This window comes from Squalius cephalus (assembly GCF_949319135.1).
Source record: "Squalius cephalus genome assembly, chromosome: 11".
Taxonomy (NCBI): Eukaryota; Metazoa; Chordata; class Actinopteri; order Cypriniformes; family Leuciscidae; genus Squalius; species Squalius cephalus.
This window is the reverse complement of record NC_137132.1, coordinates 12,525,438-12,550,717: the sequence shown is the minus strand read 5'-3', so window position 1 is coordinate 12,550,717 and position 25,280 is coordinate 12,525,438. Positions and strand designations below refer to the sequence as shown.

At 40.2% G+C, this 25,280-nt stretch overlaps 1 protein-coding gene across 4 annotated transcripts; it reads left to right on the top strand.

Annotated features, from left to right (window-relative positions):
* Nucleotides 1-27: 27 nt before the first annotated feature.
* LOC307166800 (bridge-like lipid transfer protein family member 2) lies at nt 28-24,916 on the top strand. Of its 4 annotated transcripts, none has more exons than XM_079885458.1 (41): nt 28-119; nt 189-284; nt 800-927; nt 1,035-1,161; nt 1,391-1,440; nt 1,520-1,661; nt 2,148-2,266; nt 3,415-3,475; nt 3,590-3,779; nt 6,088-6,211; nt 6,291-6,415; nt 6,529-6,596; nt 6,709-6,845; nt 6,941-7,059; nt 7,371-7,561; nt 7,669-7,933; nt 8,051-8,256; nt 9,067-10,105; nt 11,150-11,341; nt 11,422-11,624; nt 11,700-11,818; nt 11,907-12,130; nt 12,575-12,765; nt 12,875-12,974; nt 13,060-13,259; nt 13,454-13,751; nt 13,916-14,073; nt 14,157-14,363; nt 14,457-14,556; nt 15,947-16,129; nt 16,221-16,342; nt 16,427-16,582; nt 16,719-16,840; nt 16,942-17,122; nt 17,263-17,349; nt 19,824-19,934; nt 20,037-20,172; nt 22,075-22,196; nt 22,286-22,387; nt 23,428-23,562; nt 23,676-24,916. In XM_079885458.1, the coding sequence occupies exons 3-41, from the start codon at nt 860-862 to the stop codon at nt 23,859-23,861; spliced, it is 6,666 nt and encodes a 2,221-aa protein (XP_079741584.1). In that variant the 5' UTR covers nt 28-119; nt 189-284; nt 800-859; the 3' UTR covers nt 23,862-24,916. The 4 variants fall into 4 exon arrangements, with proteins under 4 accessions (XP_079741584.1, XP_079741583.1, XP_079741581.1 ...); XM_079885456.1 differs by having other exon boundaries at nt 69-119; nt 192-284; nt 3,590-3,794; XM_079885457.1 differs by having other exon boundaries at nt 29-284.
* Nucleotides 24,917-25,280: the final 364 nt, after the last annotated feature.

Sequence of the window (25,280 nt, the reverse complement as noted above, 5' to 3'; positions counted from 1 at the left end):
ATTATGAAAAAAATAACTCTTAATATTTCTGTTTTCACACTTGAAATAAGTATTGCAAGTGGAAAGCCCATCACTTCAATTCTAAACCAAAATGAAACCTGCTTTATCAGCCTTAAAACGTATGTATTTGTAATTATGTGTGTTTTAAGAGGCATATAAACATGATTAGCATGTCAGTTTGTTGACAGAAGGCTGTCATGATCCCGTTGCTCGCTAGCCTAGCATGAGACGGAGGGGCGGTGTACACGTAAAGATCCATAGGTCTGCATTACAAACCATTTCAGGTGGGTAACCCGACTTAAACGCTGCTAATTACATCGAACACCTTAACTACGAAGTTAAATAATTCTTGGTTGGATTGTTTTGCCTGTTAACTTGTTTATGCTTGCATTGCCAGATCCGCCCAAAAGCTGTTTGTTTGCAATGCCAGAGTGGCACAACACTGAGACTGACGATCAAATAATTACATTGTGTTGATAATAAAACTCAACATAATATTCATTTTATATTGTTTATTGCATAAAACTCTCAGTTTGCCTTTGTGAAATGGTGATTAATGCAACACATTTTGGTTCTGTGTCAGTATCCAGCCAGATGTTTTTAACTTGCGATATTTTAAATACACTGAATATATATCAGAACATTTAAGAGGAGTTCATATTGGTAAATGCACTTATTTGGTTTCTTAATTCTTAAACTTTCATCCTTTTTTCCCCTGTTCAGTTCATCATATTAGCTATATTACTAAAAAATCTTGGAGATAATTCTAGAGGAATTAACATTGGTGTCTGTTTGACAGGTGGTCTGGAGTCAGCGTGCCATGATTGTAGGCTAAATGTGAAGAAACATCTGCAGCACAATGTCTGCCCTGCTGATTGCCATCTCAGTGTTTCTCATCCTGGCAGTTGTATTAATTTCACTCTTTAGGTAAGAAACCAGCATACGTGAATGAATACGTCAACTTACAGAAGTAAAATGAGTTGCAAATGATACATTAAAACCTATTAAATACTCTCTTCTTCATGTTTTATTAGATGGTTTGCCTGCAGTTTGGCTGTTCGTTTTTTCCACAATGTCCTGAATGCTGATCTCAAGATCAAGTCTGTGGGTCTGTTCTCGGTGCGAGGGATCAGTGTTCAGTTTCAGCCTCAACACACTCTGGTTGGTTTGGTTTCTGCATCAATAAAACATTGCCAACAACTATCAATCATGTGACAAGGCATGTAGTAGAATGTGCAACAGGTTTTTTTCAGCAAAGTTTTGATCTTGATCTTTAGAAATTTGCATATCAAACGTGATACAGTTGGATTTATAGGGTTAAGAGCTGCAACTGCTTTGATGGTTTATGTTTTCTGGCGCTATAAATAATTTTTCACTTTGTGTTTTGCAGGAAATTGACAGGATATGGATTTCTTGTAAAATAGTTAACCCGGACTTGCCGTAAGTATAGTAATGAGATGTAGCTTGAATGAATATTGTCTGTTGTTAATAGTATTTCATTGTGTTTTATTTCTTATAGGAGGTTCTTGGCATTGTGTGTGGGTGATGCCCGGCTCCGCTTCGACCTGCTGGAGCCTTTTAGGCCCCGTGCTCCAAAAAGAAATGAAGAGAATACTAAAAAACTTGCTCTCAGTCCCTCTACTCTGCATTTTTTCTCTCAGGTGATCAACATTTAGAACTTGAGTTTCATTTAGAGTTCTGGATTGTTTCAGGTTCAATACAAGTTAAGCCAAGCATGCTAATGATTACCACAGAAGATAATTTCATATCGTTCTGCAGAAAAGAAAATTATAATAATGCACTTGCAATGGAAGTAAATACTGCAAGATATTGCACTGGGATAAAAGTTTAGGTACTTGTGTTAATCAACACAAGACTTAAACATACTTAATTGCTTAATAATCGCTTACTAAGTTGGTCCGTTGCTCTATTTAAAAATATCAACTCAAAATTTAAACATTATACTTGTTAACATATAAAATCATTTACTAAGTTGGTCTGTGCAAAATTTAAATCCAACCTTTTATTTCCCTACACACATTTTCATTTGAAAGTGTTCATGTAAGTGCTTTTAAAAAGTGTGTTGCTGTAAATTAGATTTTTTTTGTATACAGTTCATTTAAAGTTTCCAGTTGTCTGTTTTGTAGCTGCTGTCGTTCCACATCGACTCCATAAATGTGATGGTGTTGAATCTGGCCCTGCCTGAGTCACTCTGGCACATGACGTCCTCTGCCATCACTTTGCTGCTGGATCATCAAAGTAAAAGGTGAATAACCTCTGAAAAGGAGAACTTCTGCTCTTTATAAAGACCTTTGCATGGTGTTGTTACTTCTAGCTGTGTGCATAGTGGGTTGAGCTTAGGGCTGGCTAGATGGGATGCACTGATATTAAAATTTTAAAACCAATAAGCCGGTAACTATTTTCATGTTGGGGCCGATATAAATGAATAACAAATGGCCATGAATGAAGAATAAATGGCCAATATTAAAAAATTGTATCTAAATAAATAAAAAAAATAAAAATAAAATCAGTCATGTTAAAAGCTACAAGTAAATTTAGGCATCACAAATATTATAATGTGCAGTATGGAAAATGGGACATTTAAGTGTTATTCAATTATTAGTGTCTTTTTAAGATTAACTGTGAGCGTTAGATGACGGCAACAGAACACTACCATTCAAAAGTTTGGGGTTGGTAAGATTTTAATGTTTTAGACTGATGTCTCTCTCTAATGTTCACCCAGGCTGCATTTTATTTGATCTAAAATGCAATAAATATTGTGAATTATTGTTACAATTTGAAACAACTGTTTTGTATTAGAATATATGTGACAAATTAATTTATTTCTGTGATGCGAAAGCTGAATTTTCAGCATCATTACTCCAGTCTTCAGTGTCACATGATCCTTCAGAAATCATTCTAATATGCTGATTTGCTGCTCAAGAAACATGTCTTATTATTATCAATGTTGAAAACAATTGTGCTACTTAATATTTTTATGGAAACCATGATACATTTTTTCTGGATTCTTTCCTAAAGAGGAAGTTCAAAAGAACCACATTTATAGGAAAATAGGAATCTTTACTTAACAATGTCTTAACTGTCACTTTTGATCAATTTAATGTGTCCTTGCTGTATGAAACTATTAATTTATTTAAAACAATTCTTTCTAACCTTTTGAATGGTAGTGTAATCTAAATACATGTACAATTAAATATCCAATATCTATCAATATTGATATTTTTCTTTTTATCCAATATTGCCCAATAACCAATCAGTATGTTGTGCATCTCTATTCAATTTCCCACAAGGATCAAGCCACAAACTTGCACCGTTTTGTCCCTGAGCAAATCATTTAAAGAAACAGGTTACCCAAACGCCCACTAAAATTACAACTTCTTGATATGTTGTTAGGTTGGCTTGGGATTTCTCAGTGGGACAACTTAGCAGTAAAGTTCTGAAGAGCAGCAGACTGGTATGTACACCACATATACAGTTCATGTGTTAAGGTTTAACTTCACGATGTTGTGTACAAAACACATAATTGGGTTACAAGGTGATAACAGAGTGCCTGTTCTCTCATTAACAGGATACATGTCTGGCTGAGGTGTCCCTAAGTCTTGCCCTTAATGGTGACGTGAGTCTGCCTGATCTCAGGCCAGGCCGTCTGGGACTGTGTGTCAGAACTCTGCTGGCTGAACTTCACGAGGGTCTGTTCCTCAGCCAGTTACCCAAACTTCCAGGATCTGCTCCAGCTCAATGCACCAGTCAAACTGCAGGTTTGACCAAACCATGTTTTAAATTTGAGATACACACATTAAATTAGGGCTGCACAATTAATCATTATTCAGTGATATGGCTTAGTGCGAATATCAAAGTTTCAGAGTGAAGTTTATATTCCAGTGTTTTCAGTGTCTCAAAGCAGCTTGATTCACTGTAAATTGTGCTCCGTATGAACTCCATCTCTGCATCTGCTCTGAGTCTGGGACATTTATAACATGCTTTTGGGAACACAACATGTTCCAACCGTCTTTCCAAACTTGTAATTAGGAGAATTGCTTATGAAATGGCTGTTGTCAACAAAAAAGAAAATGTATGAGCTCCCTGCGGTTTTCTAAAATAAATCCTTGATCATAACATTTCAAAATGATGAAATGAAGACCGCCATCTAGTAGTATTGTAGTTTTACAGTTGTTCTGCTAAATAAAATTGTATATTTTTACAGTGAAATATTAAAATAGTGATTTCTGATTTTACTTATTGTTTCTATTTAGTAATATTGATTATAATTTTTTATTTACATAGTTATATTGATACAGAATCACACAATTCTTTGGCCAAATTGTGCAGCCCTCCAAACACTCACAGAAAACCTGGAGCTTTAAATTCCACACGCACACATTTTAAACTGCAATCAGAATTTTTTATAAAAAAAAATTGCAGTTAGGATTTACTTAAATTGTGCATCCCTAATTTACATACATAGTTTTTATAAATATTTCGATTTTTATTTTATTTTTATGTCGTTTTTATTTTGTATTTTGTAATATTATTTTCATATTTTGTTCAAAATTTGTTTTGGTTGTTTTTATTATTTATTTTAATATGTTAATATATAGTTTTTATTCATTTTTAGTTCAGTTTCTGTTATTTTAGTGCTTCATGTTAAACTAAACAAAAATGAGAAATGTTGCCTTGGCAAGTAGGTGAATTCAAATTTAAGTTTTTATATTTTTAGTTTATTTCACTTCAAGTCTTTTTTATGGTTTTAGTTTTCAGACAGGCAGGTTAGTTTGAAATGGGACGAGTATGAAAAATTGGTATTGCGAAAGCTGTCATGCGGACTCCGTTTTTGTTGACGTAAGATGAACGCAAATGCACCAGGGTTTGATAGAATCAAGTTGAGTGTGAAACCAGACCAAACCTTGGATTCAGACCGTAGCAAACGTGCCCAGTGTGAAAGACCCCTTAGTTAAAGGCACAATATGTAACTTTTTTGCTTTAAAATTAGCAAAAATCACTATATCTACGTTATATATTTTTTTTAGTTGTGTACTTACATTATCCCGACTGTTTCCAACAACTTTCAAACCAGGAGAAATTTTAATTTAATTTTTAGACACGGCACGTTTCTTTATTTCCGTTTTGTCGCAGTCAATGGCGTCATATCCGCGTTGTCCCTGGTTTCCGCCTATGGTTTCCGCTCGTACTGCCATGGTAACCAGAGCTATAAGCAGAGCCCTCTGATTAACCAAAGCGACAGACGCAGACAACTGTGGAGTTCGCAATGTCTATTTGCACGCTGTTGTTGTTTCGTTCAAACATTATGGACCATGGCAAGCAGACTTTGGATAAAAAAGGAGAACTAAAACGAGAATCAATATCAGTGCTGTGTTTTCGAGATGCCTAGCGCTCCCATAGACAGTATATAAACAAGAGCTCCACGTCCGAGACTTCGACCCCTCCTACATGTACTTATTAAACAGGTGAGCACATTTACATAAAACTAATCAATGTTATATAGTTCAACAATGATAAAATGTTAGAATATGATCTGTATGTTATTCTAATGTTGATCTAGCTTACTGCTAGTCTCATATAGACAAACTAACACATACTTTTCAACACATTCAAATGCAGTTTAGTGTGCTAATGTAATGTTAGACCAGGTGAAACAGCGCTGCGTTACCTCAAGTTTAATTTGTCTAATAAACTGACCTGTGAGTAGTAATTCTGCGTGTAGTTCGGTAGAATGAAATGTCCGTATTCCTTTTATATCCACGGGAGCTCGCGTCGCGTGTGGAGCTGATAGCTGTCTCTTAGCAATCCCGAACTGCTTTATATCACAGTCATGATAAAAGCATCGATGTATTCAGTCAACCATAAACATTAATAGATCGGCCGGCTTGACGTTGACGACAACATCCATAATTCTTAGCATGTGTTGCGTCATCAAACTACGCCTTTGTTATTGTAAAGAGGTTAGCGACCCCTAGTGGCGAAAAATTCCATACTGTACGTTTAACTAATAACCCTGCTGTAAATTCAACTCTGTTAAAGCTTTTATAATGTTTATGTCTCTTGAAGATGATGAAGAGGACTCTTACATTCAAACGGAAGCAATTGAGGGGCTTCACAGACTGGTTCCACAGAAGGTCAATGTGGATTTTGAAAACACTAATATCACACTCTCCATGCACAGTCAGAAGAGGTAAGCTGTGCTGTTAGAGGCATTGTGATTAATCTTAAATGATGTTTTTGTGCTCTAACAAACTATGTTTGATTCTCAGACACTTGAACTGGACTTTGAAGTCTTTGAAGGTGGGTTATGATCGTGATGATGAACAGCTTCCTCTGAAGAGTTTCACCCCTGAGCTCAGTTTCCCACAGAGCCGCCTGGAGCTTCTGCTGGAGGGTGGGTGTAGGACTCAAGAACACACTATCACTGTTATTATTGATTATACTTAAGGTTAGGAATATGAACAAAACCTTAACCATAAATATTGTGGTTGACTGGGTGTTTTTCAGATGGCCTTCTTCTGTCACAAAGTAGACAGAGGATTTTATGTCTAAACACTCTCAGAACCATACTGCAGGTGAGTTGTTTTGTTGCTTTCGTGAATTCTCTATCCAAATCAAAGCATTTGTCTTTTTTTTTTTGATAAATGCTTCTTTCATTATGGTTTCTGTCTTCACTCCTCACTTAAGGTGACATCGGTTGACATCTCTAGCACGGTCACCATCAACACTTGTATCATCCACTACCGTCATCAAGAGTTCTCCCATTGGCTGGACATGTTGTCATGGGACCAGCTCTCGCACAAAAAAACGACTCGTAAAAAAAGGTATTAATCCTCCACTTGCTTGCTGAGCGTCACAGATTTGGCTGTGATTGAGGTCTTGTTTATTGTTCTTACATAAGTGTCCTTTTGTCTCCCAGGCGTTTTCCTCAGCTGGATGCTCCCGTGTTGATAAGCTCCTCCGTCTCCAATGTCAATGTGTCCGTGCAGTTAGGAGATACGCCACCCTTTGCTTTGGGCTTCATCTCAGCCAATGCTGGTAAATAGCAAAGTGTGGCTACTGAATGCTGTTAAGCACAATGGACAGTTGGCTTAGTTTAGTACTTCCTCTTAAATTTATTTTATTTCAGTTAGTTGCCAAGGCAGCATTTAGTTTAAATGCGTCTAAATATTTATATTTTACTTTTATTTCAGCTATATTTCAGTTAACCAAAACTATTTTAGTAGTTTTAGTTTTCGATAACAAACACTGACTATAGCCTAAAAAAACAAGGACTAAATTCTTATTTAAAATAAAAAATGTATTGCATAACTGTTGTGAGGTGTGACTGACTGTGGTGTGCCTCACAGAACTGCAGCACTTGTTGGACTTGTTGGAAGAGGATGACATAAAGAGTCTGACTGTGACTGAGAAAGCCTCTCTGTCCCTGGATCATTTCTGGTGGCGTGTGGGCCAGGGCTCCCATATCCAGCAGGCTCCTCACCCGCCTGGAAAACATGTCTGGGGGGAAGCCCTTATTCTAGACTGCCTCACACTGCAGGTAAAATCAGCATGTATTTACCTAATAAGTTGTCGTTCATTGTGCATGATGGACTATATTCTGAAATTATCTGGCTGTGTGTGTTCCCCTTCTTAATTTGTTCACAGGGCAGCTATAGTAAGCAGAGGACTGTGAACTCCAACCCTTCTAAGAGTGTTTGTATGGAGTCCAATCTGAAAGGCCTGCAGCTGGAAGTGTCCGAGACTTGCACTCTGTGTCTGTCTCGTCTGTTCTCCGTTCTTAAACTGGACAAAGCAGAACATTTCTCCTTACGTTCCCCTCTTGAAAAGCCTCCAACCTGCCCACCACAACTCTTTAAGTTTAAACTCAGTCTTGAGGATGTAAACACATTCACACTCTCCAATGTTGCAGGTAGGAAGTAAAAGAAGCCCTTTGATTCTTTTCAAAATATTTTTTTTGCATTACATTTTTTATGCACGTTAGCTTGTTCCAGTATGTGAGGGTTTGTTTTTCTGAATTGCACTAAAGGGGCTGTTGCAGTGAGGGTGGACACAGTGGTGGCTGAAGGATCGGGGGAGAACTCAAGTGTGTCTGTCCAGGGTGTTTCTCTGGCTGTGGTGAAGGCCATCACTGAGAGTATGGAGCCCTGCTGCCCAGCCGCCCAAACTCCCAACCCCATCCTGACCCTAACCACGTTCACTGTCTCCTATCACATCAGCACCCGCAGTCTGGAGGTACTACACTGCTCCTACACACAGCTGGCATGACCTCAATCACATAGGATCAGTTATATCATAACCACTAGTTCTCAGAAGTGATTGCAGTGACTGCATGAAAACGCATTCATAGTGTCACATTTATTTATTTATTCAAAAACAGTTCATAGCAATTGAAACCCATTAACAACTATAGTGGGGTCCTAAACTTTTGAAAATCTGGGATTGGACTGCACGTTTTGCTACAAACATGTCAAAATGGGGCCTCATTTTTAATTATGTCATTTGTTATGGTGGCATTGTGGGTGATAATTTGTGATCTAAATACTTGGAGGGGGGACAGCTATTTGTACTATTCAAATAAACATACCTCTCTCAGTCGACACAAATCCTAATGTGTGCGTTTTGCATGCTTGACATTAACTGCATTATACAAGTCATTTGGACTATAAGTCGCAGCACATATCCAATGATAAAAAAATGACTTAAAGTATTCTATAAAATACGGTATTTGTTTAAAATTCATGTGCCTTTGTAATCTTTAATAAAAAAACATTAACTTGCTCTCCCCCTCGCAATGACATCTCTTCTCTGATGATGTGTTCATTGGCACGAGGGCAGGACAATAATTCCTCCCCTCCAGCAATCTGTCACTCATGAGATCGCAGCAATTAGCAAACGGCCACGATCCAGTCAATTCCCAAAGGAGAAATCAAGTCCCATTCTCATTTGCGAAGCCGTTAAGGAAGAAAAGATGTTTGTAATTTCTGTTTCATGCCAACTTTAACCACAGCTTGATTTCATTTCCTCCCATCTTTATATGATCAGGTGCAGAGTGAAAATGCTTTAATAGTGCAGTGGACCCCATCGGATCACATGTTTCTGTATCAGCACATCACAGAGAGCCAAAGCTATTGGAAGGCTCTGTCTGCATCTCTAAGCCTAAGACAAAAGGATGACACAGAGTCTGCAGCCTCTTCCTCTGGCATGTTAGTGTGTGTTGAGCTGGCAAGCACTCAGTTTACCGCCCATGTGGCCGAGAAGAACTTCATCATCATCAGTGCAGAAGCACTGTCGCTTTCCAAACGCCCTGGAGCCGTGCTGATGAAGACTCCTCACCTGGTGTTCAACTTTGATGGCAATGATATCTTCTCCTTTTCTGGTGCAGAGGTGCAGATGCTGGATGATCTCGAGGTGATGCAACAGCACAGATCTCAATTCCCTTTCCTCCAAACATCTCACAATCGCACCTGGCTCTTCACTGCACCCAGCCTTGCCATTGAGTTCCCTTATCAGTACAACTTCTCAGACACTTTTGACAAGGCCATCAGTGTGCAGAAGTGGCTGAAGACCCTACACAGAGGTGCCGCCCCGCCAGCAGAGCCTTGTAGCCTGCCTCCGGACCTGCTGATCCGCATCAACCAGTTCTCCTTCGTGTTCCTGGACGACGTCTTTGAGATCAAACTGCGCGACAATTACGAGCTAATGAAGGACGAAAGCAAGGAAAGTGCCAAGCGCCTGCAGCTGCTGGACAAGAAGGTGGCCGACCTACGCAAACAGCACGGCGAGCTCCTGCCGGCCCGTAAGATTGAGGAGCTCTACACCTCCCTTGAGCGAAAGCACATTGAGATCTATATTCAGAGATCTAAGAGGCTGTACGCCAACACGCCCATGCGCAAGTCCTTGCTCACCTGGACTGTGTCGGAGTTCGAGCTGGTGGCACTTGCGGATCAGTCGTTGCACGGTCCTGAGCGGATCCGAGAGCAGCTGAGGGACATCGATGGCATCAGCCCTTTCCCTAGAGAGGGTCTGCAGCTGGTTGTCCAGTGGTGCCGTGCTTTCAAATTCAAGCTTAATGCATTTCTGGGTAAGTCAAGCATGCTTCAATATAGGAGTGTCCAATCCTGCTCCTGGAGGGCCAATGTCCAGCAGAGTTTAGCTCCACATTGCCATAGCACACCCTTCCTGTAGCTCAAACAGTAGAGGATAGAACCAGCAACTCTACAGTCATTAGTTCAATATCCAGGTTATGCATGAATTCATCAAATACAGTGTAATTCACTTAAGCGTCTACCAAATGCATAAATTGAAATGCACCTCAAAGTGTCTAGTAATCCGGAAGACCTGAATTAGCTGGTTCAGGGGTGTTTAATTATGGTTGGAGCTGAACTTTACAGGACAGTGGCACTTGAGAAGCAGAATTTAAACACCCCAATGATAATACGTAATCGAATGAATGATGCTTGCTTTGCTATTTTGTGAATTTCTACTGTCAGTAATCTGACGCATCTGTTCAAAATAGTGAAATCCCTACCTAGACATCATTTTAAGTTAACAGATTGTGCTAATGCTACACTAAGAAGACTTGCTTTCACCAAAATCTGAAGCAGCATGGGATGAATCCTTTGTAGAGAAGGCAATACCAGGATGTTATTTTAGTATTACTTATATACTAGTTTATATTAATATTTTTAATTAGCTATTATTTTAACTTTTTCTGTTTTTTTAGATACATTTTTAGTTTATTTATTTATATTAATATATATTTATTTCAATTCTGTTAGAAATTTTTGTTGCTTCAACTTAAAATTTCAGTTATTGCCAAGAAAACATTTGACTTAAATATTTTATATATAATTTTTTTTTTTTTTTTATCTAATATTTATATTTAATCTTATTTCATCTTTATAATAGTTTGGTGGGGAAAAAATCATCCAAGATGGCCAACAAAAGAAATGGCAGAAAAGTGTTGATAAAATCGCTTTGGATTAATTTTAGAATTTACTATTTTACCTAATTTTTGTGTCCCAACTCTATTGAAATGAACTGTGAGTGTTAATACAGGATTCTATTCTCAGACGATTATAATGCTCCATGATAGCTAGCATGCTCCTTTTCCTCTGTGGTTCAGTGCGGATCCGGGACTACCCTCGATACCTGTTTGAGATCAGAGAGTGGGCTCTGTCGGGACGCTTGATGGGCACCGAGCAGGATGGGCAGCTGAGAGCAAAGCGCAAACAGGTTGTCCAGCTCGGCCAGCCTTGGGGTGATGTGACCGTTTACAGGAATATGCCACCACTGAAGTTCTACTACGATGTCCATTGTGAGTCACAACACCCTATTGATCTTGTAAGTCTGTGATGGCACAACAATAATATTCAACTGGTCTAATTCTTTGTACAGCAAATATATCCCTCTACACCATTGTGTGGGGGCCATGCTGGGATCCTGCTTGGACTCTGATTGGCCAGGCTGTTGATTTACTGACCAAACCTACAGCTGACCCGTCCCCTCTACTGACCTGGTGGGATAAAAGCAGACTTCTTCTGCATGGCCGCTGGGTAATGGACATCGAACAGGCCAACCTGCACCAGCTCGCTACTGAGGTACTAACACATTCCCAGACTCCTTCCTAAAAACCCCTCACATCTTGTGTTGACTATAATGTTTAATTTGTGTAGGACCCTTACAACACTACAGAGAACCTGCACTGGGAGTGGTGCAAGCTAAACTTTGACTGGAATCCTGGGCAGTTTGTCTTCAAGGGTGACCTGGACGTCAACGTTAGAACAGCCTCCAAGTACATGACTAGTAGTTGCATTGCATTAAAATGTGACTTATGTTTTAATTTGTGATGATTTAATGGTGTCTGGTCTGTTTCTATACAGGTATGATGATATCTGCTTCTTGCATCTCCCAAGCCTATGTATGACCCTTGACTTCCAATGGCTATGCCATGGTAATCCACATGACCACCATGCCGTAATGCTCTGTGCTGCTGAGAATGTTGCGGATGTCGCCTCAGTCCAGCCACATGACTCCTACAGGGCCTTCCGTTCTGAAAACCTCAACCTCTCCAACACCATGGACCTCGACCAGCACTGTGGCAAAAGTTAGTACTATAGACTTTTTTTTTTACAAATGCTTATCAATGCTGGAATACACTACACAACCTTTAACATCAGAACAGATTTTAAAACACTAGGCATTAGACACTTGACAACTTTGTAAATGGTTGCAGAGAAAACTAATTATTGCAGAAACACGTGACAAATGTAAACAATGTGTTCTAAAATCCGCACAAAATATCAAACATGTTTGATTTCTATCGCATCAAAGGAATCAAAACCAAAATCAAAAAAAAAAAATCTGAGTCTGTGCCCATCATGCACTACATGATTTTTATTTATTTTTTTACAAATCTGTCAACTCCATCTGCGATCTGCAGACTGGTTCTGACTTCCGGCAACACGTCGATTGCTCTGATTTTCAGTCTGGATATCAGCCTTAAAGGTCATTTCAACTTTGGTTTTAAATTGTGTATATTTTCTCCCAGAGCTCTGTCAACCCAGAATCCTCCTCTACAGCAGCACCCTGCGCTGGATGCAGAACTTCTGGGCCACCTGGACCAGTGTGTCCCGGCCCATCTGCAGAGGCAAGCTCTTCCAAAGCCTCAGACCCTCCCGCAGGAAGCTCGGACAGCACTACAAACAGATGTCCTACACGGCGTCTTTCCCACAGCTACAGGTAAAACACCGGCTTCAGTCACACAATACTTTGTCTATCTGTCTTTTGTCATTTTGGAAAGATAGTTAAAGATTAAACAGGTTAAACCTGTATTAATGCTCCTGTGCAGGTCCATTACTGGGCATCATTTGCTCAGCAGAGAGGCATTCAGGTGGAGTGCAGTAAAGGTCATGTCTTCACCAGAGGAGCACAGAGGCTCATCCCACAGGGTGAGAGAACAAACAGCCTTCAGTCAATCTCTCTGCTTAACACACCCTGTTGAAATGTTCTGCTGAAATGACACCTGTTTCACAGCTGGCACTGTGATGAGGCGACTGATCTCCGAGTGGAACGTTACTCAGATGGTGAGCGAGCTCTCTCTGGTCACCGTGCACCTCATGGCCTCCACTTGGGACGAGACTGCCGACCACCAGATCAACGCCCAGGTGAAGAAGACCCACCTGCTCAGCCTGTCCTCGCTCAGCTACCAGAGACAGAGCAACCGCATCGAGGAGGTGATGCGCTTCTCTTACATTATCATTTATCTACAGGAAATAATATTTCACTATGTATTATATTATATAAAATATCACTCAAAAGGTTTCCCAGATGAAGTTTGTGGCAAAAATTTCTCCTCAATGTAAGTAGGCCTTTATTGACAGACTAATTTCACTGATATCAATCTATTTCATTGCTTAAATGATCTCAGGAGGTGAACTCAAAAGACGAGACCAATGCTTCATACACGCACAAGTTGTGTTTAGTGGACTTGCGGGCCTCTTGGACCACCACCAATAGGAACATTGCCTTTGGGTTGTATGACGGCTACAAGAAAGCAGCTGTGCTGAAGAGGAACCTCTCCACCGAGGCTCTGAAGGGTCTGCGAATCGACACCCAGGTGCAGATGAAAAAGCTAAAGCGCTCCATGTCCAGCTACTCCTCAAACACTGCACCCGCTACACCAGTCATCACCACAACCACCCGCCCAGAGAAAAGTCAGAATGAAGGTAGTCTCTTCTTTAGACTGTCAGCCCAAAAATCTGGTGCATATTGTAGCTCATTTGTGAGGTTTTATTATTCCCGACTAACAAATAAGTTTTGAAACTGGCGAGTCCTCAGTCTACATAGGCTTTCTTTAACCCAGTTAATCTGTTTCTGTGATCCTTTTTAGGAACCTCCATGCTGCAGAAGCTTATCGAGGAGACTGATAAGTTTGTGGTCTTCTCCGAAGAGGACGCCGGAGTGAGCGACCAGCTCTGTGGAATTGCTGCATGCCAAACCGATGACGTTTACAACCGCAACTGGTTCATAGAGCTCGTCAACTGTCAGGTATGAATTCCAAGAGCAGTAACCTATAGTGCAAGCTACTGTTTTAGAAGATCTAAACATCTTCCCATGTGCACTGTGTTTAGATGATGTTGCGGGGCACAGAGACTGCCGGCTGTGTGCTGGTATCTGCCGCCAAGGCACAACTACTGCAATGTGAACACCATCCCGCTTGGTACAGCGACACACTCAAGCAGAAGACCACCTGGACGTGCCTGCTGGATGGTATGCAGTATTTCGCCACCATGGAGCAAAACCCCTCTGAACAAGAAGACTGGCAGCTGTGGCTGGAGGTGAGTTCAGAAGTCCAGATATCACTCTAAAACAATTTATGACTGACAAAGCATTGCCTTACAGCAGTCAAATCCTATTTTGTGGACCTACAGGTGAAGAACATTGAGGAGCACAGGCAGAGGAACCTGGACTCAGTGCAGGAGCTGATGGAGAGTGGCCAGGCTGTTGGAGGCATGGTCAGCACCACCACAGGTGTGCCATTTTAAAGTGCCCATATCATGTTCATATTAAGTTCATAATTATATTTTTGGACTGCACACATCAAAACACATTACTGTAAACTGTTGCACAACCTTTTTTCACCCTCAGCCTGAAATGCTCTGTTTTGGTTCTGTTCTCTTTAAAGCCAGCCTTTCTGAAGAATCGATTGTTTAGAGTGTGTGTTTTATATGTAAAAGCCCTTACCATAATCATGTTTTAGCTCCATGAGCAGCTGTAAACAGTATTATACATATATGGTAACTATTTTGTCAATATTGGAAGTCCATACAGTGTTTGTTTTTTTGTTTTTTGTTTTTTTTTGCCATTAGGAGTTTTTGCAATGAAAAAAAAAACCTTACAAATCACCTCCCAAACTGTTATTTGACAGCGGGCCAAAGAGGCCAGTGGGTGGCCATTACGAAAATCTATAACATGGGGATGACAAGGAAATAATGGCAGGGGTACAAACATTTGGTGTGGACTTTGTAACTTTGCAGATTGTTTACATGCACTAACATCTATATTACACACCAAAGCAGAGGTCTCTAACCCTGCTCCTTGAGGGCTACCATGCGGCAGAGTTTAGCTTCAACCCTAACCAAACACACCTGAACCAGCTAATCAAAGTTGTATAACAGGTAAGTGTGCTGGAGCAGGGTTGGAATTGAAGTCTGCAGTAATGTACCCCTCCAGAAGCAGGGTTGGCTACCCCTGCTCTAAAGGAGAGGTAAACTAAAAAAAAAGCATAATAGTCGCCCTTTAATTCATAGTCCCTTTAGTTCATAGCTGCATTTAACTCTTGGGGTGGACCACCTCATAGTGCCCTAACAACTGCTTATAATACCCTGGCAACTGGCATAGCAGATTAACATAGCAGCTTGTTAAATAACACTCAGAAAACCCAAAAACCCTTTAAATCAAGTCACTCAATAGCCATTTTGGTAATGCCCCCTGGACTTTCAAAGCTGCCATATTAGCCATGCGCACTTCCAGCTTTATGGACTTACAAAGGCCGCCACATACCCCCTTGTCTGTTAACTCCACAAGAACACAAGGTGTCATCTTAGACTTCAGAAGGATGCTCACGAGGGCCCCCTTTGCGTTCACTATGTGCACATCTGCCAAGCCTGTATTGAAATGAGCTCCACAGCAGATCTCTACCTGACTATTAAAGCGGCATTGCATAACAAAAGTGTGGACTTGGAGGAAGACAATGAGGGCTTTGGATTTCATTTGGGTCAGGACCATTGAGAGTAACAATTTCTCCCATTCATTTTCCTACAAGTGGGCCATCTCTCATCCTTGGGGTGGTGACTTTTGCATGTCCAATCAGCAGCCACAGTCTAGTGTTTTTTAACTATTTCCTTTGGCTCTGATTTAGACTGGAACCAGCCGTCCCAGGTGCAGGAGACCCAGCAGGTCCAGCGTATCATCTCTCGCTGTAGCTGCCGCATGTACTACATCGGGTACAGCCACGACATTGACCCTGAACTGGCCACCTCCATCAAACCACCAGAGATCAGTGACCGCCATGAGAAGGAAGACCTTTTAAAGAAACAGGCTGGTATGTGACCTCAAGCGAAACAGGAACTGGCTTAAGATTCTGTAAGTTGTTTAGTCAGAGCTATGTTATTGTTTTGTTCCGGCCATATCAGGTGCGGTCGACACCTTCACCCTCATCCACAATGACTTGGAGATTTCCACCAATCCAGTGCAGTACTCCATGATCCTGGACATAGTCAATAACCTGCTGCTCCATGTGGAACCCCGACGCAAGGTTCGAATTGTCTGCAATTGTCTGAAAACCAATTTTGGAATAGGTTGTTTTGTGCTGATTGGCTAAATCTTTTGCTTTATTTAGGAGCACAGCGAGAGGAAGCAGCGTGTGCGTTTCCAGCTGGAGATCTCCAGCAACCCTGAGGAACAGCGTAGCAGTATCTTACACCTTCAGGAAGCAGTACGTCAGCATTTGGCTCAGATCCGGTGCCTGGAGAAACAGATCTACTCCAACATGAGGGTTAGTGCACATCTGCGTTCTAATGTGTTCAGTTCACGAGAAGCATGAGCCACCCACATAGCTTTCCATTTGAGATCATGTCCTCCAAACTACTCTGAGGTTCATGCATAATGACCTTTGATCTGACTCCATACAGTCCCAATCAGAGGAGTTCAGAGGAGACGAGCTGTCAGACATCAACCTGCGCCTGCAGAATCAGCTCAACCAAGAGAAGACAGACATGCAGATGAAGAGTGAGGAACTCAATATCCTCATTCGGTTGGTCACCATTACAATTCTCGCAATTGATCATTCAATAGCAATATTAGATTCAAATGTTTTGATGTATCAAAGTCCCTCTATACAAATCTCCCTCTCAGGTGTTTTAAGGACTTCCAACTGCAAAGGGCAAACAAACTGGAGCTGCGGAAACCCCCAGAAGACGTTAGCGTTGTGCGTCGTACTGAGATCTACTTTGCTCAGGCCCGCTGGTGTCTCACGGAAGAAGATGGACAGTTGGGGATTGCTGAGCTTGAACTGCAGAGGTTCATGTACAGCAAGGTATGTCTGCAAGGACTCACTATTTAGAGGTTTTGGTTGAAGTTGCTGAATGTTCTTTGCTAATCATTGGTAAAAAGTTAGCTATGTATGTGACTGCATGATTGGCTACAGATCTCTTAAAGGGATGTTCTCTTCCACAGTTGAATAAGTCTGATGACACAGCAGAGCATCTCCTGGAATTGGGCTGGTTCACAATGAATAACCTGCTTCCCAATGCTGTGTACAAGGTACAGCTGCTTAATGATTCCCACTGGATGTCCAAGAGGGCTTAGTTGAAATATGAGAATAACATGACATTATTTCAGATGTGTCGTTGAATATCTGCTGTTATTGATCTCTAAGTTCTGTAAATGTTTCTGTGTGTTTTTTGACACATAAATACAGTTTGAACTGAAGCCTGCATAGGGGGCTCTGCACATTTTTATTTGGTGCCATTTTTTTAGGGAGGGAGCAGGACGGTCTACTAATTGTCCAACAGTCAACTAGTCGATCAGTTGGAGGTCAACTAAACAATTAATTATCATTTTAGCTCTAATATTTAAGGTATCATGCTAACAGTATTCTAGTTTGACTGCCCTCTCCCCTGACAGTAACATCATTTATTAGTTGTCTAACAACCAACTAGTCAATTAGAGGTCAACTAGACAAGTTAACATTTTAACTGTAATATTTAAGGTATTATTTTAGCTGTATTCTAGTTTGACTACTAGTAGACTTATCGACTGTACTGTCCCCTGACTGTCACCTAGTTTATTAGTTGTCCAACAACCAACTAGTCAATTAGTTAGAGGTCCACTTTGGTTTATCTAGACTAGAGCATTTTATCACTAATATTAGGTTGTATGTAACATTGAGATTATTTGTCATATTAATTATTGTTAGAAAATTTTATACAATACATTTAATGACAATTATTGTTGATGAGAGCAATGTTTCTGATATTACAATGTTCCAGTGCCGATACTGTACATCCTTAAGAAACATGTTGGATCTGTGTTTTGTAGGGGTGTGACGATAACCTTAGCTCACGAGACCATACACGATATTGGGTTAACGAGACTATTTGAACTATTTTTAAGAAATCTTCAGTGACAAAATGTATGACTGGAAAAATATTATTTTATTCTACTGAAAGTCACAAAATGCAAAACAATGCAGGTGCATTTGAAATGTTAAAACTAATCTAGGGCTGTCACTTATGATTATTTTGGTATTCAAGTAATTGGTCAATTATTTTGACAATTAATCGAGTAATCTGATGTTTTTTTTGTTTTTGTTTTTTGTGGTAATAAAACTAGACCCAAGTGAACAATTGCCTTTTAAAATGACAAAAGTAAAAAAAAAAATGTACATAATAACAATGAGGCCACAATAATTGGTTCAAATAAAGTATCAAAAGCTAGTAATCATATGGTTTTACTGAACAACTCAGTTAAAATACATAATATAATCATCATATTCAACCTATATACATCATATTATAATAAATGCCTGCAGAGGGCCTCAATGGCATGATTGTTGTTGTTTCACTTTACAGCATGATCCAATCCTTGTTTAATATTGGCCAAACAACATTTAAAATTTTCGGTAACACTTTAGTTTAGGGTCCAAATATCACTATTCACTAGTTGCTTATTAGCGTGCATATTACTAGGATATTAGCTGTTTATTAGTACTTATAAAGCACATATTAATGCCTTATTCTGCATGACCATATTCTATATCCCTTAATCTTGCCCAATACCTAAACTTAACAACTACCATAACAAACAGTAATTAGGAGTTTATTAAGGCAAAAGTCATAGTTAAATAGTGAGAATTGTACCCTAATCTAAAGTGTGACCAAATGTCCATTTATCTTTAATATTTGGTCATTTCTTTATGATAGAGACTCTACAGCCACTGTAATTTCTTGAACAAGAACATGTGGACATTAAATATGCATTTTGAAATTACAATGAACAATTCACATTCTCCTGTATTTGTGTAGATTTTTTTCATATCAAAATGAACATGCTCCGTCCTGTCTGTTGGCGCGTTGTCCTTGTCCTCTTTGCTTTGCAAAGTTTTTTGCGTCAATTGCGAGAGTCTCACACTGAATGTGTGAGAGATGGCAGCCCTGCAAGCACTGTAAAAGGTCAACTCGCGAGACAGCTGTTCACCTCGACGAGAAATATGGTCACATTTTAATATCGCGAGATCTCGTGGCACAAGATCTAGTCACACCCCTATTGTTTTGTAAACGCCTCATTCAGACAACCCGCGACAAGTTAATTTTAGCATTGTACACATCTCTTCTATTTGTTAATCTTTTAACTCTGCTTGGTTTCTCTTGTGCAGCATGTAAGGGTATGTATGGAGTGGGTAAAATCCTATGTTTGTTAGTCCAACACCTTCATCCTCATCCAGACATGCCTGCTCAGAGAGTTTTACGTTCCTGTTTGGACAAAATTCACCTGCATTCTCCCTTGTAGTTTGATATTCCAGGCTAATGGCATTGCCTTCCACTGTTACATCGTTTGTCTTTTTATTTTATATTTTTTGCATTCGTCCAGTCATTTTCGGTTGGCTTTGACCGGCAGGATATGTAACCATGTCCATGTTTTCCTTTGTTTCATGGTGTGCATCTCTAAACACATACAACTACTTCAGTCAAGTGGGGACTGTGTAAGTGTAATTGTGCTAATCTTCTGTGTTGTAGGTGGTTCTGCGTCCTCAGAGCTCCTGCCAATCAGGACGCCAGCTTGCCCTACGCATCTTCAGTAAGGTCCGCCCCCCGGTTGGAGGGATTTCCGTCAAAGAGCACTTTGAGGTCACTATCATGAAATCCATTGCTGTTGAGATCATAACACTGGAGGACCTTAATCACACATAAAGCTGTCCTCTTCTTTCTGAAAAATGTTTTCATTTGTAGGTAAATGTGGTACCACTCACCATTCAGCTCATGTACCAGTTCTTCAAGAGGATGATGGGTTTTTTCTTCCCCGGAAGAAATGTGGAAGAAGAGGAAGTTGGGGATGAGGAAGACAAGTTCAGACTGGTTACCACAGGTTTGTGAACTTTTCTTTCTTGCTTTGAGCATATGAGTATCCCAGTTGTCACTCAACAATGTTCACCTATTTCATATGCAGATATCTTAAAAAAAATCTAATTCATTAGAATTCATTTGTAAGTACAAGAACTGAAGGGGAAAAAAACAGATCCTCTTGGAAAGCCGCATTTAAGTCACTGTTCTACGCCATTCTGGTACACTGATACACTCTTTTTCTTTACATTCCTGTTTTAACCACTCTCTGCACTCGCTGTACTGACATCATCAGTAGCTTGCCCCATGCCGATCAATATCAGTTTACATCGATCCTTTTTCCTCCATTTCTCTTTTCCCCCCTCTGTACTCCTGTGAGGGTATTAGATTGCTGTCTGCTGATGTTATGCCACACTGATGGCCCATTCTTGGCTATTAAAAGCTCATTGCTCCTTTGACATTGAAGTGTTTTGTATCTGATATTGCTTCAGGGTGACTTTCGTGCACATTGTGTTGAGTTGTGGGAGGGGCCGATCACACAGAACATGTTTTTTCCATTCCACTACACTTATTTTCCATTATTTTTCAATGTAAATACCCACGGCTAGACAGACCTGTTTGACCGTTGCTAGCATCTCTTTTGCAGCGTCTCGTACGTGACATGGCGTTCTAAAAGCGTGGCGCTCAAGTTAAAAGAAGTTAATCTTTTAAAGGGGACATATCATGCTAAATCCACTTTTTTAGCCCTTAAATGCATTTTGTTGTATATTTGGAGTGTTTAGAAGTACAGAAAAGTTGAAATTATTCTCTTCAGGTGTTTCGTTGATATGTTTATATTCTGTTTTGGCCTTATTTTTCAACCTGTTCCTATTTTCCTGTTATCTATGACGTTTTGTGAACTATTACGTCACAGTATTTGCAGCGGAACTGCCAAATAAGGACATTGACTTCCAGCCCAACACTTCGAGCAATCCGCCATTTTTATTTCTCGCTGCAATTTTGTAGTCCAAGCTAAAAGATGCAGAAGTTACGAGAGGGTAAGTTAAAATGTTCGGTTGTTGGATGTAGTAACCCACACGCTTCATTACACCGTCTAATGTAGATGAACTGCCGCGCTTGTGACAGGGCGCATGTTTAACTGAAAGAACGAGCAGAGAGAGAGACCCGGTCGCGCGCACGCACTATCTCTCTCTTCGGAGCCAGGCGAAAGTGTAAACAAGACACCGTCTCCAAACTAGATGCTGTCTTGCTCTCTCTCCCTCGCACATATTAATCAAAATAAATTGACACGGTGGTAAAAGGTCGGAAGACCAAAGTTTCATGTGTAAATACAGTAACACACCATTGCGATACATCCATATGAAGACGTTGTTCTGCAGGTTCGTCGTCTTCATTTTCATCTCGCCCCGGCTCCGACTCTGGCTCGAACATGTAAGGCTGGCTGGACAAGTCTTCCGTTGTTGACATTTTGTTAATAACGTGTGAATAAAAAGTTTCTGTGCCGCTAGATAATCGTATCTCTGCTATCAAACTACAAAAATGGCCGAACGGGGTGGAGTTGAACCGAGTGTCACCTCTACAACCTGGAGAGGGGGCGGGGTATGAAGTGTCTCAATTGTATTTAAAGAGACCGCACCAAAACGAGTTGCTCTCAGACGCACATCAGAAAAGGGGTAGAAAAGGGGCCTGTGGAGCTATAATAATGAGGAATTCAGACCCAAGCATTGCAGTTCCGCTTTATATAGACTTACAAATGTATGATTTATATGTAAAAACGAACGATTTAAAAGCATGATATGTCTCCTTTAAATAAAACTAGACCTTGCGCTTTTTTTTTGTTCCACTGACCTGTGTCCTGTGTTCTTAACAGCAAAAAACATGTTTTGTGCGAAACGGCCCTGAAGCTTATTTTCTTCTTGAATCACAGGTGTCGTGAAACCCAGGCAGCTCTCTGAAGACTCCATAGGAGGGCTTGGAACCGGGAAAGGGGTCACGCAAGGGTTAAATCGAACCGCTGGAGTCAGGAGGTCTTTTCGCAAAGTACCTGAGGTATTTTTATTTTAAAGAGATGACAGTTAAAGTGTCAACTTATGAACGATATTTAAGTTATCTAACCTCTAAATCTCTCCCCCATTCAGCATCCTGTTGATGACATTGATAAGATGAAAGAGAGAGCAGCCATGAATAATTCTTTCATCTACATCAAGATTCCTCAGGTTCCCCTCTGCGTTAGTTACAAGGTTGGTCCTGGCTATTGTTATTATGTTTTTAAAAGACTTCGCTTAAAAGGTTAGTTCACCCAAAAATGAAACTTCTATCATTAATTACTCACCCTCATGTCGTTCCAAACCTGTAAGACTTTCGTTCATCTTCGGAACACAAATAAAGATATTTTCAGTGAAATCTGAGAGATTCCTGTCCCTTCATTGATAGCCTACGCAACTACTACTTTGACGCTTCAAAGAGTTCACAAAGAGATTGTAAAACTAATCCATATCCATAATCCAGCGGTTGAGTACAAATTTTCTGAAGAGACACGATCTTTATATGATGAACAGATTTAGTGCATTGATCAGCGAACTATCCCTAAAGGGAAAAATAATTTGTTAATACGTTTTGTGTTCCCCTGAGAAACCTTGCTTTCCCTTGCATAAACTTTTGCGTTGCACCAAGAAACTGTGTTCGCTCACAAAGAGCTCAAAAGGTTTTGCGAACTAACTATTGAACGCAAAAGCATTGACTTATTTTTCCTCCCATCTCAATTTTTTTTCCCACCACCACGTCCCTTCAGGGGCTCCATACAAACGTGCTGCGTAACACACAAGAATGAACCTCATTGGTTCTCACACGTCAAGCAATCATGCTTGAGCTTCAGCTTACCACAGGGTTCACCAATCTCGGTCCTGGAGGGCCGCTGTCCTGCAGAGTTTAGCTCCAACCAGCTCCAACACACCTGTTTGAAAGTTTCTAGTATGCCTAGTGAGACCTTGATTAGCTGGTTCAGGTGTGTTTAATTGGGGTTGGAGCTAAACTCTGCAGGACAGCGGCCCTCCAGGACTGAGATTGGTGAACCTTGGCTTACCACAACTGATGGGTGAGTTGATAAATGTTTATATGTGAATAAAAGCCTAAATTCAAACTGTTCCGATCGTGTGAATCGTGGAAGTCGATGAGCGGAATCCGAATCGCTAAAATTCAAACGATACCCAAATTTTCTTTAGCATTACATGATCTTTCAGAAATCATTCTAATATGCGTTTCTCTTGTGGTGTATCTGTAGGGAGAGAAGAGCAGTGTAGACTGGAAGGATCTGAACCTGGTTCTTCCCTGTTTGGAGTATCACAACAACACCTGGACCTGGCTGGACTTCGCGATGGCTGTGAAGAGAGACAGTCGTAAGGCTCTGGTCGCACAGGTAATCCCTCTTAAACACCTCCGTCCCAAACTCAACGTTTAAATACAGTACATATGAGAGTGTAGTTGTAGTAGAGTTCAAATTCCGTTTTACTTCCGTCCCAAAATAAACAGATGATAAAGGAGAAGCTACGGTTGAAACCAGCCTCAGGCTCCGAGTCTCGAGGTAAAGCTGCTGATGGGAAAGCAGACAGCAGCCTCCAGCAGCAGGTGGAGGACGAGAAGGCGAGGCTTTTGATCGGCTTCAGCTCCGCCGACAGGAGCTCCAGCAAAAAGAGCATCTTCAGTCGCCGCAAGTGAAGCTGCTCCACGTAGGTGCTGGTCTTGAAGAAGCGCTGCTGTAGTCCCCGTCAGTGGGAAAAGGGTGGGAACTATGATAAACGAATCAAGTCCGACTCCGAGGTTCCTCTCATCTTCACCAGTGGTGCCTTTAAACGTCCGCGCTGGGTGCGGACACGAAAACCAGCGCCATGGTCAAGCCATGACTGCTGGCAATGAGAAGATGAGATTGTCATTCTACTGTCTAATAAGAGTGCTGTACACCTAACATTGTTTTTATGTGTTCCTGTTGTGCCATAAATCATTTCAACATGTTTAAATTATCTACATACAGGATTAAACTATCTTTATTAAGTAAGATAACATCCTCGCAGCTCAAGACTGTGTCCCACAATTCAACGGTTTATCTTTCCGTTATCTCTGTTTTGTGTTTTGAGCATTGTAACGCCTCTCCTGCTGGATCAGGAGACACTTGTGTTTGTTGGGCAGAATCTTGAGCCACGCGGACGTGCAAGAAGAATCTGAAATTCACATATACTGGAAACCCATATTAGCCCACTATTAGTGAAATAGCCAAAAAATCAAGAATTTGTCCCCATTTGAGCTCAAGATTAAATTGTACTTGACATTAGTTTGTTGACCACTGTTTTACTGTATTAACTACATAGTGCAATACAAAAGCAAATGGACTGAGGATCTTCTGCTTGTAGAGCGGTTGGGTTTGCGGACGTTATGGGAAGCATCTTGTTTTATGCCATTTTTGCAGCCTCTCTGATTAATACTTTGTAATTTTAACACTATGGCACTTTTTACACAAAGTATTTTCTGATATTTTTGTATCTGTGGTTATCTTCTGTATCTTCAGATGCTGCTGATTTTTGCTTGTCAGCTTCAAAAGTGAAATCTTATTTCAGCTTGAATGTTTAAAAATGAGCACTATATTTCGATTTTCTTCCCCCCCACTGTGTCAGGCAATGATTCTTGTATTGTTCTTTGTACAAATAATGGGAGGTATTAAATGTCACTCACTGAGCATGTAAATTAATATTTGTCAATAAAATAAAAGCAGGCCCCAATGAGCTCTTCAAACTTATTTTAAACCATTCGTTTCTGGATTGTTAGGAATTATTTAAAGCTTTGATGTAAAAACATTTTTTATAATATTTAAGTAATCAATATAATCTGTTATAATAAGGATACATCAATATTATTCTCAATTATTATTAAATTATATTATTTAGTTTCTCAAACTGAGACTGAATTGAAGTAAACAGAAAAGAATAACATATTATAGTCATGTGTAGCTGCCAGATTTTTATATAATTATTTTATCATTCAGTACATTATTATAAATACATTGATTTTCCACTGGACATTAGACGCCGCTAGAAAAAAAGGTTACGTCAGTAAGTATGTGAGTTACGTAATCAATCGATTATG

Coding starts and splice junctions, on each gene's coding strand:
- LOC307166800 (XM_079885455.1), top strand. CDS start 860: ATGTCTGCCCTGCTGATTGCCATCTCAGTGTTTCTCATCCTGGCAGTT. Junction 7,060..7,370: donor CTTCATCTCAGCCAATGCTG/GTAAATAGCAAA, acceptor TGTGCCTCACAG/AACTGCAGCACTTGTTGGAC. Junction 11,819..11,906: donor AACGTTAGAACAGCCTCCAA/GTACATGACTAG, acceptor GTTTCTATACAG/GTATGATGATATCTGCTTCT.